Source organism: Cinclus cinclus, chromosome 20 (assembly GCF_963662255.1).
Source record: "Cinclus cinclus chromosome 20, bCinCin1.1, whole genome shotgun sequence".
Lineage (NCBI taxonomy): Eukaryota > Metazoa > Chordata > Aves > Passeriformes > Cinclidae > Cinclus > Cinclus cinclus.
Genome location: NC_085065.1, coordinates 8,792,657 through 8,809,121, shown reverse-complemented (window position 1 = coordinate 8,809,121; position 16,465 = coordinate 8,792,657). Strand labels below are relative to the sequence as shown.

Sequence of the window (16,465 nt, the reverse complement as noted above, 5' to 3'; positions counted from 1 at the left end):
GCCGCCGCGGCTGCCCATGGAGGCCGCCGAGGCCGAGGTGCGGCTCCTCTTGCAGGAGGCTCGCGAGAGCATCGAGGCGGCGCGGAGTTACCGACGGGAGCTGCAGCAGCGGCTGCGGGGGCTGCACCAGGCGCGGGAGCAGGTGGGGAACTGGGACGGGACGGGACGGGGCTGGGCTGGGCTGGGCTCTCCGGAGTTGCTCCGGGAGGAGAGGCCGGAGCCCTGCCCGGGCTGTGCCTGCCCGGTGCCCGCAGGCCGGCTCGGTGGGGGTGGCCGGTACCGGGGACCCCTGTGGGACGGCGGCGGACCCCGGCCACTCCTCTCCCGGAGCCCGTGGTTTGTCCATGGTTCTGTCCGCTGGGAGAGCCGGGATGGGGCTCAGGTGTGTGGGGAGCCCCGGGGGTGATGAGAGCCCCGGGAGCGGCGTGTGGCCTCGGGGGGTGCCGGAGATGGCGAGGGAATGGGTAGATGTGCGACGTGTCGGGGGAAAGGGATGCGAGCTGAAGTCTGTTACTGAGCCGAGCCTCATTTTCTGGGACCAGAGGGAGCTTTCCCAGTCAGCAATGAATATCTTAAAGAACTACGTTTTCAAAGTAGCTGGGATGTTAAACCTGATTCAATAGGGAGTGTTATTCCCATCTTTACATCAGATACCGGCCTGGGCAAGATGCTCCCTGGTTTGGATGCTGTGCTAAAGGCTGCTGTCCCCATGCACCACAGTGCCTGGGTCACGTACTCCGTGGGTCAGGCAGGAGGGCTGCCAGCATTCCAGGTTAGCTGGTTTGTCTGCAGCTGTGCGATGGAGCCAGGGCAGAGCTCCCTTTGGGACTGTGACCCTCCCGCCGGAGATGCAGGAGGAGATAGGCGGGTGTGGGCAGGGAGAACCGCAGTGCAGAGCTGGCTCCTCTGCTCCGGCGGCCTCTCAGTGTATGGGGTTTGCAGACTGCCTTGCTGTCTTTGATTCAGCTCTGCAAGGGGTAAATAAAAACCGAAACAAAAGCAAACTTAGAGAGTGTTTCTGTGGTGACGTGTTAGTAGTTTTTCTGAAGCAGATCCCGTTAGTGCAGGAACCTGCTGTAAATGTGCGGGGTGAGTGTCCTGCTCCCAGTGCATGTAGGTGATCACTGGACATTTAATTAGCATTGAAAACACAGGCTGCTTAAGAAAATGGATTGTTTACAGCTTTCACCCAAACCTTGTCATCTCAAAGTGTTGCTTGGCAGTTCCAAGTGCAGTGAGAGGCAGCCCATGTACCTTTGTGCAGTGAGTGTGTAGTTACCTCACCTTTCCTTTTCCTCTTGGGAACAATTTCTTTTTTGTGTGCACGTTTCTGTTTTCTCCCTTTCCATCTTCAGGACTGCTTGCTGTTTCGTGCACATCCAAGAGTTCCCTCTGTTCCCAAAGTGCTGAGTGTGCTAGGCTGGGGTTCATACCGTGGCATTTTTGTTATTTGAGGACTGGTTGGCTGATGTGATAGGACTGATGTGATCACTTACACTGCATCCTTTTCCTTTGGACCAATGGGACATGATTTACCACAAGCTTCAAGCACCTGTGTGTTCAGGGACTTGCATTTCCTCTTTTGCATGATGAGCAGTGTCTAATCGTGGGGCTGAGCTGCTGAATTTGTATCTGCCTGTAATGGAGGTAAAGAGCTTGGAGAAGTGAATGTTCCTTTGCCCCACCCCTTGACAGAGCTAAATACTTCCTTTTTTTTTCCTCAAGCATTGAAATTACAAGAAAAGGGAAACAGAGCTGTGTGGCAGCTGCAGAGCTTCATGAACATTTGTTGAAGAGGCAATTTATTTTACCTAACCAGGGAACTTCCTGTGTTGGTTGTCTATACTTCTAAAGACCTAGAAATTACGTGTAAGGCTGTGAGTCTATTGCGGCACTCCCTTGTGTGCCTGACTTAGAAAAGTTGTTCGTGGGGAGATGTTTACTTCTGATTTTTGCATCTTTAGCTCAGGGATGTTCAAGTGTGTTTCCTTCCCTACAAGCCAGATTCAGCAAGTTTGCAGGCATTTAATGAGCACTTGTTGAACTTTCTGTGGTCAGGTTCTTCCGGAGTCAAAACAGACTTGCTGTTCACACTGTCACCAAGGGTGGCTGTTTGAACAAAATTGAAAAGAAAGCATTTTAAAGAGGAATTTAAAAATCCAGTGAAGTGTTAGGGCTTGTAAAAGTGTTCCTAGATAGTCTTCCAAAAGTCTGATCGGTTTTTGTTTGCAAAGGGAATCACCTGTGTATGATGGCAGAATGGTTTTTGAGTAGGATTACAGCAGTGGGGTTTTTTGAGGGGCAGCAGGGAGGAGATCTACAGAGCATTTGCATTTTTCTGACAAGAAAAATTCCTTGATTGAAGCACCCATAATCCAAGTTGTATTTTGCTTAGTTAAATGCTCTTCCCCTCATCCAGGCTGGTTTCTTTGCCTCTCTCCCTGCTGTACACATACTGAAAATTACTTCACTAATTTGTTAACTGCTAGGGTCATTTTTTAAAAGCAGACTTCACTCACAGTTTTTCTCTGAAAAATGTGGATGAGATGTTTCAGCAAAATAAAAAATGGTGCATGGCCTTTACCTTTATCCTGAATCTTCTTTCCTTTTACCTGAATTCAGATCAAAGATAGTGCAACATTGACCAGAGATGTGCTTGAGCAGCATTTTAGCGATTTGAAAGGGACTCTGAAGAAGCTGCTGGACGAGAGACTGATGTCCCTGCTGCAGGAAGTGGATGTCATAGAGCAAGAGAGCATCAAGCCCCTGGATGAGTGCCAGAAGCTGATAGAGCATGGAGTCAGCACCGCTGATGATCTGCTCAGGGAAGGTGAGGCAGGACCTGGTGCTGAGTCTTAGCTTTGCCTTCCAGTGTGGGTCTGTCAAAAGTCTGGAAAAATTCCATTATTATCAGTGTGTTTGGCTCGTTTTTGACTTATCTCAAACTAAATGTTAATTGGGTAGATGTGGTAAAGAGCTGATCATTATTATCATTATTATCACAGATATAAATCTGTGTTTCCTCACTCCAATCCTAGGGTGTACACATGTTAGTGTAGCCTCTCCTGAAGGGCAGGAAGTACCTCTCTGAGAATTATTAAACTGCAGAGACGTTATTTACCTCTCCAGGCTAGACAGAAAAGTATGTCAGGCTGCTTTGAAATAAAATATATTGTGGGTAGCTGTATAACAGAGTGTTTATTTTGCTGAAGTAAATTATGTCTGTCTTGCTGAAATAGCAGCTGAAATAAACACATTGTCCTACTGAGTGTAATTATGTTTGCTGGTGGTGGGGAACATGAGGAATAAAATGGCCACTGTATGGAGAAAATTTCTCTAAGAAGTTTGAAGATGAGGCAGACAAAAATGGACATGTGGAATATTACTGTAAGGGCCAGACTATACCCTGCTGATGCTAAATACCTCGACAGAAAGGAATGTCACTCTTGCCTGTTTTCCTGAGGCTGGAGAACCTACTGGGAGCATGTCTGAGCCATGAGTGTGTTGGCAGTTTCCTTGCATTGTTCTCATGTCTCAACTTTAACTTTCTTTCAGCATGAGCTCAGCTCTGGGAGCTGAAGCACATTGAGCTGTGTCCCACGGGTGGGAAAGCTCCCAATTCCTCCTCAGCCCTGAGCTTTGTGCTGGCTTGGGACCTTAGTGCCTCCTGCTCACAGGAACAGTGACAGTGTTTAAAGATTAATTTGTTGGGTTTTTTTCTACCACCACAACTCTGGGACAGCTGGTATTCACCTTGTTTTTATTTTAAGTCTCAGGTTAATAAATCAGGATGGTGGCAAAAGTTTTTTGTGTGAAATTCTGTGGGGTTTCACCAGAAGCTGAGTGGCTGCAGTTCCCATCCCCCCTGGGTGCTGTGAGCAGGATCATCACCCAGTGCTGTGGGCAGGATGAGTACACACTACAGCTGAGGCAGAAAGGAGTTAAAACCTCCATGGTTATTAAATCTCCTGCTGCCAATTATGACGTGTGCTTTCCTTCAGAGATTTGTAACGTGTGTAATCCTCCACTTGGAAAAGGACTGAGCTTGCTGAAGTTGTAAATTACCCTAAAGTCAGCAGACAGGAGAATGCAGTGTATGTCTCTGTAAGATGAAGTGTGAGATGCTACTTTATATGGAAAGCTCAGGAAAATATTTGTATTTATCTCCACACTTCAATGCATCGATTATTTCCTTCACTGTGACAATAGTACCATTCTGATTGTAGCAAACAGAGCAGTTACTGAAATTGTCTCCTGCTTTTAAGTGTCTGCTTTTTTATTTTCTGATCAGTGAAGGTGCTTTGCTTTTTTCTTCATTTAAAGCTGGTGAAGAAAGGGATTAATAATCCTGAGTTTTAACATCTCTCCCCAGTTTTGCTCCTGTCTGAGACCTGAGGCAAATTATTGCATCTGTTATGGGTGTGTCTACAGGTAGCTTTGAGAGCTTCTAAAGTTGCTAGATAGGCTTTATATTTTTACCTGCAATTGCATTTTCTGGCTAAGACTAGAGAAAGTGCTGAGAGTGCTTCACATTTAATTGGTTGTTCATGTCAGAACTGGTTATTCTTTGAGGCAAGGAATGCCTTCTATGGACTTTGTCTCATTAGGAATATTTTTACTCTTTGGTTGCAGGAGAGAGTGCAGTCGATGGAGATGTGGGACAACAGAACGAGAAACTTTGCAACTTTACAAAAAAAGCTTTACATATTCAGCTAGATAGGTAAGACATTGAAATTTTGAGGTCATCTGAGGCAGTGGCACATGTGCCCTTCTTTGAAGGGGATCTTTTCTGCTTTGAAACAAAAGCTTTCAGCTCCATTGCCTCAAAAGATTCATTTGAGGTGCTGCTGTCCTGTTTGTTTCACAGGCTTTCACTGGGGCTGGCACTCACAGAATGGAGGGGGTTTTCACCCTCCATATGTTCTGTGGAAATATAGGCTGTTTATTTGTGAAGGATGAAGCCACTCCCTGTAGAACAGCCTGTGTTTCACAGTATTTGCTGACAAAAACAGGCAGTCTGGTTAGGGCTGAAAAACAGTCTTTTCTTTTAAGTTTGGAGTGCACGTGCCAATTTCTGCAGCTGTTCTCTCTCTGCAAATCTGCACAGGTTCAAGTGTATGGATGAAATATGAATTTGTAGAAGCTGGCCCCTCTCATTACAGCAAACTTTCTTTTCTCAGCTTACCAGAAGTGCCCTCCTTGGTTGATGTGCCTTGTTTATCTGCCCAGCTGGATGACTGCTTCCTTACTATATTGAAAAATCAAATATTTAGACATGGAACTGTGGCATCCCGCCCACCTGTACAGCTGGAAGAGTTTGTGGAAAAACCTGGAGGTATTCTAGTCCGATGGTGTAAGGTAGGTAAAATATCCTGTGTGAAAATCCTTTAGACTTGAGTTTTTTCTAAAAGAACACAAACAATCCACTTTCACAAGGTAGTCTAGTGATGGTGTATGGTTGGTGCTGGGGTTTGTGACTACCTGCAGTGTCACTTGCTTTAGCAGACCCAGGATAAGGCTGGACCTGCTCTGGTATGCCTTTACCCCTAAACACGTTTGTGTTCCTAAGGAGGTGCAGTGGGTAAAATAAGAAAATATTATTGTATTAGCTAGTCCAGTAGCCTTTCTCTTCAACACACAAAACCTATTTTTGAGCAAACCACTGCTGTGGTTTAGCTGTTGTTGGACAGCTCTATGCTCCTTGGCAGCATCAAACAAACCTTTTTTTGTTCTAGCAACAGCCAGTCATTGTTGGCCACCCTTCACTTGTACAGGATGTGGACTCAGGTTATTAAACCATAGGCACTGCTGTCAGGGGTGGGATCTGATTTTCTGTGCTATACAGGAGTTCCCTGAATTTGGTTGTGCCTGGGGGATAATGGAGGGGTTTTTTTTTGAGGGTGTGTGTGTGTGTAAATATCTTTTGACTCAGATATCAAAGAACTGGAAATCATCCACTGGAACAGTTTATGAAGGATAACACTGGTTTTCCCTTGCTGTTAAAAACTGGCACAGAATTTCTTCTGTGGAGTTGTTTTCAGCTTTTGGCTGGAGGATCTTTTTATATCTCTGCTAGAATGAACAGCCTTCTGTTGAATGTTTCTTCTCCTGTAGATATTTTCTAACTGTAATAAAATAATTCTGATACATCTTTTTGTTGATTCAGACACTGATGTTACTTTCTTCAAGGCACATTTTCTGCTCTGAAATACCTTGTGAGTCTGATCAGCTGCAGTGCTGTCCTGACATGTGCCTCTTCAGAGGGGAGAGGAGAGCCAGAGGGGTCCTTTTTGACGCAGCCAATGTTTCTGCAGGTGGATGAGGATTTCCTAGCCCAGGACTACCGGCTGCAGTACCGCAAGAGCACCGCCAGCCACTTTGAGGACGTGTACGTGGGCTCAGAGACAGAGTTCATGGTGCTGCACATCGACCCCAACGTGGATTACCAGTTCCGGGTGTGCGCCCGCGGGGACGGGAGGCAGGAGTGGAGCCCCTGGAGCGTCCCCCAGAGCGGCCGCACCACGCTGGTCCCCCACGGTACTGCCATCCCTTCCTGCTGAGGGGCTGCGCTGCATGGAGCTGCTGCCTGTGTGCTGGGGGTGTCCCTGGCTCTGGGGGTGTGTGTGACGTGTGATGAGCTGTCCCTTCGTCCTACAGTTCATTCTTGGCTTCCTTGGCTGAGGGACACACGGTGAATCTTTTCACAGGTGGCTTACTGCTTCCTTAGCCTTGGAAAGTATGTGAGCCAGAAGAAAAACATTATTTTTTCTTCTCCCTCACCACAACATAAGCATTTTTAATGACCTACGCTTCATAACAAGCTTTTACCTTGGAGAGAGGAAAACTTAAATTTTCTCTTCACTTACAAATTTCACAGCACAGTGGGTAATGAAGGCTTTCCTTTTCTTACAGTAAGACTTGGCATGAATTGCAGCAAAGAGCGAACTCCTGGTGAATTCTGAGCTGGAAAATACTTTGTAATTGTAATTTATTTGAAAAACAAATCTCTCAATAAGAAAAGGCAAAAACAGCCCCTGTTCTTAACATAGCTTAAGCTGCATGAGCTGGACTGAGTAGACATTGGGACTGGCTTGATTTTGCACAGACAGGATCAAACTGAGGTTCACAATTGTTTGTTTGTTTGTTTGTTTTCTCTGAAGAATGGACAACTGGTCTGGAGGGTTACAGCTTGAGCAGCCGAAGAAACATAGCACTTCGGAATGATTCTCAGTCGTGTGGTGTGCTCTACTCCAAAGCTCCTACTTATTTCTGTGGGCAAACATTAACATTCAGGCAAGTCCTTTTTGGGTGGCTGGTGTGTGATGCATCCCCTGTGAGCCATCACATCTGAATTGTGTGTAAACCTGAGGCGTGTTTGAGTTCTAAATCAGCTCAGCTCCATTCGAGGTAATGTCTCTCTGTGACATCTGACCTTCCTTTAGTTCTGCTTCCTGGCTTTGTAGGAAAACACCTGATGTTTTTGTAGGACCTGCACTTACATTAAAGAGAGGTGAGTGAAGTCCTGAGGGATGGTACAATATAGCTCACGCTGAGCAGATCTGTGGAATGTTGAACTTCCTGATGTTTTGTAGCAGCTGTTACTGGCTGAAGTCAGTGGAGCTTTGCCTCTAGTTCCTTTTAACCTTGGGTCAGGGGGTGCTTTCCTTCCCAGACTGTTCACTGGCTCTGAAGACTTTGCATATGAAAACACTGATGTGCTGTTGGGGATGACAGTCTGGCATCTGCCTTTAACATCTGAGATAATTAGTGCTGGTCAGACTACTGCTTGAAACAAGATCCAGAGTGGAGAAGGGATCTTACGAATTTCAAGCTTTCTATTTAACACGGAACACGATTAAAAACCTTGGCAGCTTTGCTGCCTGTCATCCTATCCCTGAGATGATGCTGTTCAACAGGGTATGAGGAATGTCCTTGTGGATGTGTCAGTTGTGATTATGGACCTCAGAGACTCTGAAGCTTTGTTTCATCTTTTCCCTGGTTAAATAAAGCTACTCGCTCTACAGCAGGCAGCCCCAAAGGCAATTTAAAAGGGCTGTTCATTATACTTTCATGACTTATTCCGTGGTGTTTCGTTTATCCCTTCCTGATAATGTATTATGTTAACTTTAGATAGTTGTAGTGTGAGGATGTATCAGTTTCCCTGTTGGAGATGCATAAAAAGATCTAAAGCTTTCATTTGAAATCTATTGCTAGGCTTAAATTCTCTTGGCTCAGCAATGCCTGTGAAATTAAAGGCAGAACCCTGAGGTTTCCCTTGGTTCTTTCAGTCCAGTGCTTTTCATCGTTTTTATTGGTAGCATATGAAAATGGTTTGCTTCACATTTTGGTTATGGACTTCTCTCCAACAGGAGATTGTTTCAGGATGGCAGAGCTCAAACAAGCATGTGTCCACAAGAACTGTTGTGACACCAGTCTTGAAATTGGTGTCGCAAACCTCAAAAACCTCAAAAATTGTTTTTGTTCCTCCTCCAAGGTGCAAAAGTAGCTTCTTGTTTGGAAGTGTGAGAGATTTTCCTGAGCTGAGAGATGTAGTACTTTGTGCTTGACTTCCTCCTGCTGTTGGAACACAAGTTATTATTCACAAGCAGCTCTGTGTTCAGGATCCAGGCACAGCTTGTCAGTGAGCAGTGAAGCTGTGATAAACACAGTGCTTCCTATCTACATTTTAAAGATAATCTGTGGCAGTTGTTTTGAGGTGAAGCATTTGGCCAAGCTGTAGGAAAACATCACTGCTTTAGGTCAAGTCTCTTCCTGTTGCCTTGTAGCCTCCAGGGAGCTGCCCTTAGGGAAGGGAACATTTCCCCACAGTGACCTGCTCTTCATCTTTCTAAAGCTTTGTTTGCCATGGGGAGCCACAGTCCCTGTAGCCAGGCTGGTGATTTGGGCTCACCCAGCAGATGCCCTGTGGTGGTCACACTGACTTTGTCAGGAGCCCAGCACAACTCTGCTGACAGCCCCACGGATGGACCTCTCTGTGCTCTGAGGCAAATGGAAACTTCTGGTGGTTGGCCAGGTTCAGTTTGTGGGCTGCAGTGACAGAGACGAGGTTTTGTTGTGCAGCATTTTTGTTGTGCACCAAAATGAACTTGAAATCTCCTTTTGAGTTGCTTTGGGAAAACATGGTAGATCCCTTCCAAAGTAAAAGCTTCTTGGAAATTCAAATAATTGTTTTCCCTTTGCTTTACAGTGCAAGGCTATTGCTGTCTTAGTGGCATTCCCAGGGGACTGAAAAACCTAATGGAGTGCAAAAGTAAAACATGGTTCCAATTTTAACTTTGCCTCTAAAGAGTTAACCCATTGTGTGCCAGTCCACTGCCCCCTTTAATTGCTGGTTCTTGAAAGTTTTGCAGAAATTTTCCTGTTTGCCAACAACCACAGATCAGTCTGTTCTTTCTCTCAAGCTGCAATGAAAATAACTGCTTTACTTTCTAGAAAAGACCATCTGAATTTCGTGAGTCACTCAGGCTCTCTGTAAAGTAGGATTTAGCACCTTTGAGAGGTGGCAGTACAAGAGAAGGAACTCAAGTCCAGAACAGCCCTTCAGTGTAAGAACTGTGCACCCTCACTCATCTGCTGGGGCCCAAAGGGAACTGAGTCCCTGGTCATTTACATAACTTGTTTGCATTTTCTTCAGAGATCTTTTCCCCAGACTAAAACTCTAAATACAGCTGAGCAGAAGCCAGACATGTAAATGCCCTTCTAGGTATTGCTTGGTTTGCACCAAGCTGATTTATTACAAAAGCCCAAACCAAATGCTTCCCTAAAGGAAATGCTTCCCATCCTCATCCTGTTACAGCAGAACATGCCAGGGTCCAAAAAACCTGTTTTAGTCATGCTTGTTAAATGCCTGCTGAAACTACAGCTGTCTTGCCATAATACATGATGCTGACCAGTAGTGTGGTATAGCTGAGCATATTGTCTGCTTCAGAGAACTGGAAATCATTTCAAAAGGTCATTTCTAAGCTGTGACAGTGGAGAACTGAATTAAATAGCACTAGAAGTTTGCAGGAAGCAACGGTTTGTTTTGTATTTTGTACAAATTAATAGAGTATTGCTCAGTGGAGTTCTTGGGAAAGCTGGTAGGAATTTTGGTCATTCAGCAGGAACCTTCCCAAAAGTTTGGATGAATTTGTTGAGAGCCCTGGAGGACAGTACAGTCTGGAGTAACTGTCTGGAATTCATGGCATGTTTTGATTTACAGCTTCGGGTTTTGACTTAGCTTTTTGCTTGTTAGAATTGAGACCGTGGGACAGCCAGACCGCCGGGACAGCCTGGGGGTGTGTGTGGAGCAGCAGAACGGCGACGACTCGCTGCAGCGGGACAAGGCCGTGTGCATCAGCACAAATGGTGAGTCTGAACCATGGGATTCCTCCCCAAAACACACAGCCCCTGTCCCTTTAGATCCCTGCATTACACAGGAGCAACTTTCATGCGTGTGCTGCTCATGCAGTTAAAAATCTTGGGCGAGATCACAAATCTACTCTTCCTGCTCACAGTTATTGCAGCCTGTTCCAAAATGCAGCAGGGTTACTTCCCTATTTGCCTGCAAAAAACAGATGTGGTCTTGCACGTTAGTGTGTACAGAAAATGAGAAATACTGTTACATCTGCTGACTGTTTCAGGAGCAGTATTTGTAAATGGAAAAGAGATGACAAACCAGTTGCCTGCTGTTACTTCTGGCTCGACTGTGACCTTTGACATGGAAGTTGTGCAGTTGGGACCCTGCAGCAACGAGGGAGGAAACTTCAAGCTTCGAGTCACCATCAGCTCTAACAACAGAGAAGTGGTCTTTGATTGGGTACTTGATCAGTGCTGTGGCTCTTTGTATTTTGGATGTTCGTTTTCATACCCAGGCTGGAAGGTTTTGGTCTTTTAGCAGTGAGTAAAGGAATTTTTCGTTCTTGCTGTAAATTGTAATGTTAAAAGCTGAGTTTCCAGCTGTTTGACAACAATCTGGTAACAAACCCCTGTCTTTATAGTACTTGAACTCCACTATATTGTACTTTGTACTGGATTAATTTAAACAATAATTGTGAACATTGGATTCGTGACTCTGGAAAAAGCTAGAAACGAATATTTGTGTAGGCAAATTAATTTAAGCAGTCCATCAGCCCTTTCCCTTTTTTCCTCTAGACTTGATTTTTGTCAGTATTTCATTGTACTCGTCTCAGGGTACGCACGTTGTGTAGAATTAACTTTGCTTAAAGCTGCTGCTCTGTGAAGCAGGCGTTTTAGGGGTGGTAATGGACCAAAGTTGTATTTCTACCACTCAGAGCACAGTATTTAGAGCAGTGAGGTCCTGCTGTGCTTCCTCGTGCACAATGCTGCCTTAGGAGTCCGCGCATGGTACTGTTCATCCCTCACAGCAGGGACTCTGAGCCAGCCTGCCTCTAACTGTCTCACTTAAGTGCCTTACTTTGATACTTCTTGAACTGTTTTCTGTGTTGTCACTTGCAATATGTTTTCTAGAACAGCTGCATGGTGATGCTTACATTGCCCATGCATGACTGCCTCAAGCAGACCAACAGCCAGAGCAGGATATTATCCTGAGCCTCTCTGAATGTCTTCCTTGGTTACAATTCACACACAGCCTCTGTCAGAGCAAGTCTCAGTGATTTGGTACCTGAGCTCAAGCTGTGGATTGGTAGCTGTGATTCCTCAGAGACCTTCTAACACTCAGAGACAACCTTCTCTTACCGTCTGACAACACAAATGCTGTTGTGAGGTGCAGGATTTGTGACAATCCCAGATTCTGCCTGGGGACACTGGGCAGTCAGTGCAGGTGTATGGCCCAAGCACTGCAGGCAGACCCTACCTGCAGATTTAATCTGGGGCAGTCAGCATTGAAGAGATGGTGGTAATTAAGCTGTCTCCTCCACAGAGTAGGGTGGGATAAATAATAGTGTGAATTAAATGACTTGGAATTCAGAAGTTATGTAAAGTTACACATTTTTTTCTCTAAGGAGCAACTAAGATGGATAATCTCAGTCTCAAAGAGAGCATATTCCTGGTTAAAAGATTGCAATGCTAATGGATTTAAAGAATATTTAAAAGTAACACTCACTGAGGGCCATCTTACCTCAAGTTCAATTAAAATTAAATAGATTTTATCATGTTAGAATAGCACTATTTTTATAAAGCCTAGACAATCACACTGCCTTTCCTTCAGTGGCAATGTGCTACCATAATAAGCTTAAAGCATAAAAGCTTATTTTACAGTTAATTAGCATTGCCCATACCCATACTCTGTCAGTACAAAAAGATCAGCCCTCCTGCCTGAATTTTTCCCCAAGCAGCTGTAGCAGGGGTACAAGAATTTCAGGCAAGGAAAAGGGCTTTTTATATTTATACCAACCTATTTACAAGAGGGAAAAAACATGCGTGGATTTAGATGAGTGCAAAGAACCTGCACAAGGCAGAATTAGGTTGGAATTGGCTGGAAGACATGAAGTGAGACTGAACTGCTGCAGGTCAGATCATCCACTGTTAGCAACAAAGGCTTGCACTACTCAGTTTTTCAAGCTTCACTAGTTCAGTGTTAGGGAAGAAGAGAATACTGGCTTATCCTGTGCTTTCAATGTTACTTCACTTCTCCTGTGAAAAGTGTTTTCAATACTTATACAAAAAGGTTCAGTAAATGAAAGTGACAGTCCTGCTCAGAGGGGTGGGCTGGCACTCCAGATAGAAGCTGACTTAAATCTTGCTCTGTGTAGTAGTGCTGGCAGTTCTACTTACACACTTCAGGTATCAGGTACTAGTTGTAACTTAGTACTTTTACCATATGGAAACCAAAATTGTGAATATCCATGCTTCTGAGGTACCCACAGGTCAGGTACCTTTTCATTTGCTTTTGGAGGGGCTGGTCAGACTGTAGATTATGCAGGATATTTACTTACATATTAGAAAATAAAGCTTAAACTTTGAATTCAGGTACTTCCAGAGGTGGCAATGCCGTGGCAGGTTGTTCAGAATATACATAAAAGCAGCTGAAAGATGACTGTGAAGGCCCATGAGAGGCCCCTACTGCTGCCCTGGGGAAGGCAAGAGAAGTTTTTCTGCCTTCAGGCTTTAGCTGTGTGTTCAGTGAGGGCAGTTTGGTTCTTTTGTTGTTAGCGTCGTGGTGGTTTTGGCTTTTTATTTGTACTTGGCACAAGCCTCGCTGTCTAAATTGCAAATGAGGTACTTTCAGCCACCTCTTGGAGAGCTGCACCTTGTTAACAGGGGAGGAGTGAAGAGTCTCAGGACAAGAGAGCCGAGCACTAAAGGAACAAAGGATGCAAAGAAGCGGAAGAGGCTTGAACTAAAAAGGTGTAAATTCTGTTCTTCCGCAGCAGAGTTCAGCTGGATGGAAAATTTGGCACTTCCTGTACAATTTGCACCCCTAGCTCTTGGAGCCCTGCAAACAACAGAGTGTTAATAGCTTATGAAACCCAATCCTGAAAGTTGTTTTCCTAAGCTAGTACATTCACTTACCTCAACTAAGACTTACGTGTCAAGAGAATTTTGATTTTTTTTTTTTAATAAAAGTTATATCCCTCAACTGTGTATGGTCTAGAATATTTATTGGGACATAAAGCTGAGCACCACAGCATTCTAACCATGTAAGAAAATGTTTTCTAGGGCACTGGAGCCATCTTTAGGAGCTTCTACCCATTTATTTTTCCCAATTATTTAATCTTCTGTCCCTCCAAAGTCCCAAACAATTTATTTCCAGGTTTCCTACCTGTGCACTTACCTTTCTTTCCCCAGTTTTAACTGACATCTTTTACAAAAATATTTTTCCCTTCCTTTAATAAAATTTGTTACTGCATCTGAGCTACTTCCCTCAATATTCCATCACAGCTGATTTGTCTTGTTGCCATTTTACTGTTCCCATCTCTTACTGGTGCATTCCGTGGTGCAACTCTTACACATCTGTAGTTTTAGCCAGCAGCAGAGGTATTTAATCACCTTCAAATAAAGTCCCTGTTGGACTAAAACACAGCTTTACTTCATTGCCTCAGTTCTGCTTTACCTGGAGCCTGTTCAAGATCTTTGGTCTCTTTTAAAGGCAAAACAGCCTGTGAAACCAGTAAGTGAAGTTGCTGACTTGGCAGCTTTCTCTCATAAATACTCCATTCACATGAGCTTTCTTCATGTGACAAGATGCCAAGTGTTTCTCCTCCAGAGCTGCAGTTTCACTCTCAAACTGAACAGCCTAAAAAAACCCTGCAGGTCAGAGTCAGAGAAGGACTTACCTACTCCAAAGCCTTAGTTTTCTTGGATGTGAAACCAGTCAGATTTGTAACAGGGAACACCTCCACTTGCTGATGATGGGACGAGACTTCTGCGAATTAAGAAATATTTAACTTGGAACAACGCTGTCAAAACTGCCCTCACAGAATGCCTCCTGTATTCCCAAAGGTAAAATCAAATTTCTGGTTTGGGAGTTTTGTTGTTTAGATAAATAATCAGAACAGTTCAAACCATGGGCAACTGCTTCATTTCAGGCAGTAGCATCTTTATCCCACCCCTCCAAATTCAAGGGCTACATTCAAGACACACTCCAAGCAATATACACTGATGGTTAACAATTCATCTACCACTTTTGAATATAGTATTTAATGCACTGGATTAAATATTCAAATCATAGTAGGTTCCAGGTTGGGGTTCACAAACCTGTTGTCATCACCAAGTACAAAACATCATTAAAACATGCCATGAGCACACTGAAGGCCAGTGGACAATGTTATAGACAAGAACACACTTCCCAATGGCAGCCTGAGGTCCAGTTTGCAGAGCCCAGGTGGCACAACCTGCATTTCAGGATCTGGATCCTAACATGGAAAAAGGTTTCCAGTATCTGCTATTCCAGAGTCACTACTTGGCCAAACAATGCATACAAGTACCTAGAGCATCCATCCTCTGCAGGCCCAGAGAAATGGGATTTAAACAGACACCTATTTAAACTTTACTCCATGTAAACCAAATACTTCATAAAATATCTGATAAATTTTAACTACTTGCATGTAAAAACTACACAAATCTTAGTTCTGTAACTGACAATACAAGTGATGTTTCATTTGCACTTTTATAAATGACAGTTCTGCACAGTAAAGCACAACTTACACCCATGTCAGGTATTCAAGTTCTACCCCAAGAAAGGAAAAGGAAAGTTATATCTGGCTAAAACCCTGGAAATGTATGGAGATACCTTAAATAGAGCTATAACAATCTGGCAAAGGAGAACACGTATCCAAATGTTAAGTCATGCAGCAGAGAGTTTACAGAGCTGCTGCTTGAGGTCTTTGCACATGGAATGACTGAACACCCATCATGGCATATTGTGTTATTACTGAACTTCATGTACAAAAGCACATTTCAATTAAAACATTTAATGAAAAACAATGGTGCATTTAAACAGCTGAACTTGTTTTGGGGTTTTTTTGGGGGGGAGGGTTTTCTTTCGTTTTTACATCTACTGTACCGTTCAAATTTTTTTTTAACCAGCTTACATGACATCCTCAAAGGTACAAATAGAAAAGGCATCTTTATAAATAGAAAACAAGGGGATTTTTTCAGCTTTTATTATAAATTGACATGACATACAAAGTTTACTGAACAGAAGTAATTTCATTACTATTTTTGGGGGGATCACCAACTTTTTGTGCAAACAATGCTAGCCTTCTTTTAAGCATTAAGAGCATAACTGCTTAAGAAATGACATAAGCAATAATTCTAGAACTACATCTCCCCTAAAATAATCTATTTTTTTACATATGTGCACAGCTTTAGCAAATTAAAGCCAGAGAGAAATGCATGATGTACTATCCAGAGGCATAATTAGAGTTTGCTAAAACTCAAGAGAGCTGGCAATTCAAGGAGTTTGTAATGAAAAGCTGCAGTTTCCCTCTTTCCTATTTTGTACACAAAATCAGTGACTAAGAACTTAATACTGGATGACGAATCACATCCACACCATTAGTTAAATAGTCTCACAGTTAAACACATCTTAAGGACCATCAAAATCAGTATTTACACTTTATAAATTTCTGAAGACACCATTAGAAAGCTTATATACCCCTTCAACAAATAGGGAACTGCATCTCATGGTGATGGAATGAAATAAAAACAAAAAATACCTGTATTTACAGCAGCATTGTTCCTTTATAAATAAAGAATATGAAAAATGAAATATTTTAAGGATAATAAAAAATTGAGGTGATGTCACTCAACCACAGTGCTTGCTGGAATAAAACCCTTCGGTGCTGATACTGTACCAGTAGTGAAACCACTTTCCATTGGAAAAAATCTGTAAACGTATGCATAAAATGTGTTAACAGCAGTGCAAAACTGCTCAAATATAGTTTAGTCAGCATCTTAGTATCTGTATTGAATACAATACATCACAGAATACTTACATAAGAAGTGCAACACATTTTCTGGTCCAATTTTACAGTGCATT

General features: G+C 43.5%; 1 protein-coding gene across 1 annotated transcript; it reads left to right on the top strand.

The window, feature by feature from the left end:
- Nucleotides 1–13,715, top strand: CRLF3 (cytokine receptor like factor 3). Its single transcript, XM_062506348.1, has 8 exons — nt 1–142; nt 2,623–2,830; nt 4,633–4,720; nt 5,181–5,358; nt 6,315–6,537; nt 7,161–7,293; nt 10,256–10,368; nt 10,644–13,715. Exons 1-8 carry the CDS (start codon nt 17–19, stop codon nt 10,895–10,897), a joined length of 1,323 nt encoding a protein of 440 aa, XP_062362332.1. The 5' UTR covers nt 1–16; the 3' UTR covers nt 10,898–13,715.
- The last annotated feature ends 2,750 nt before the right edge of the window (nt 13,716–16,465 follow it).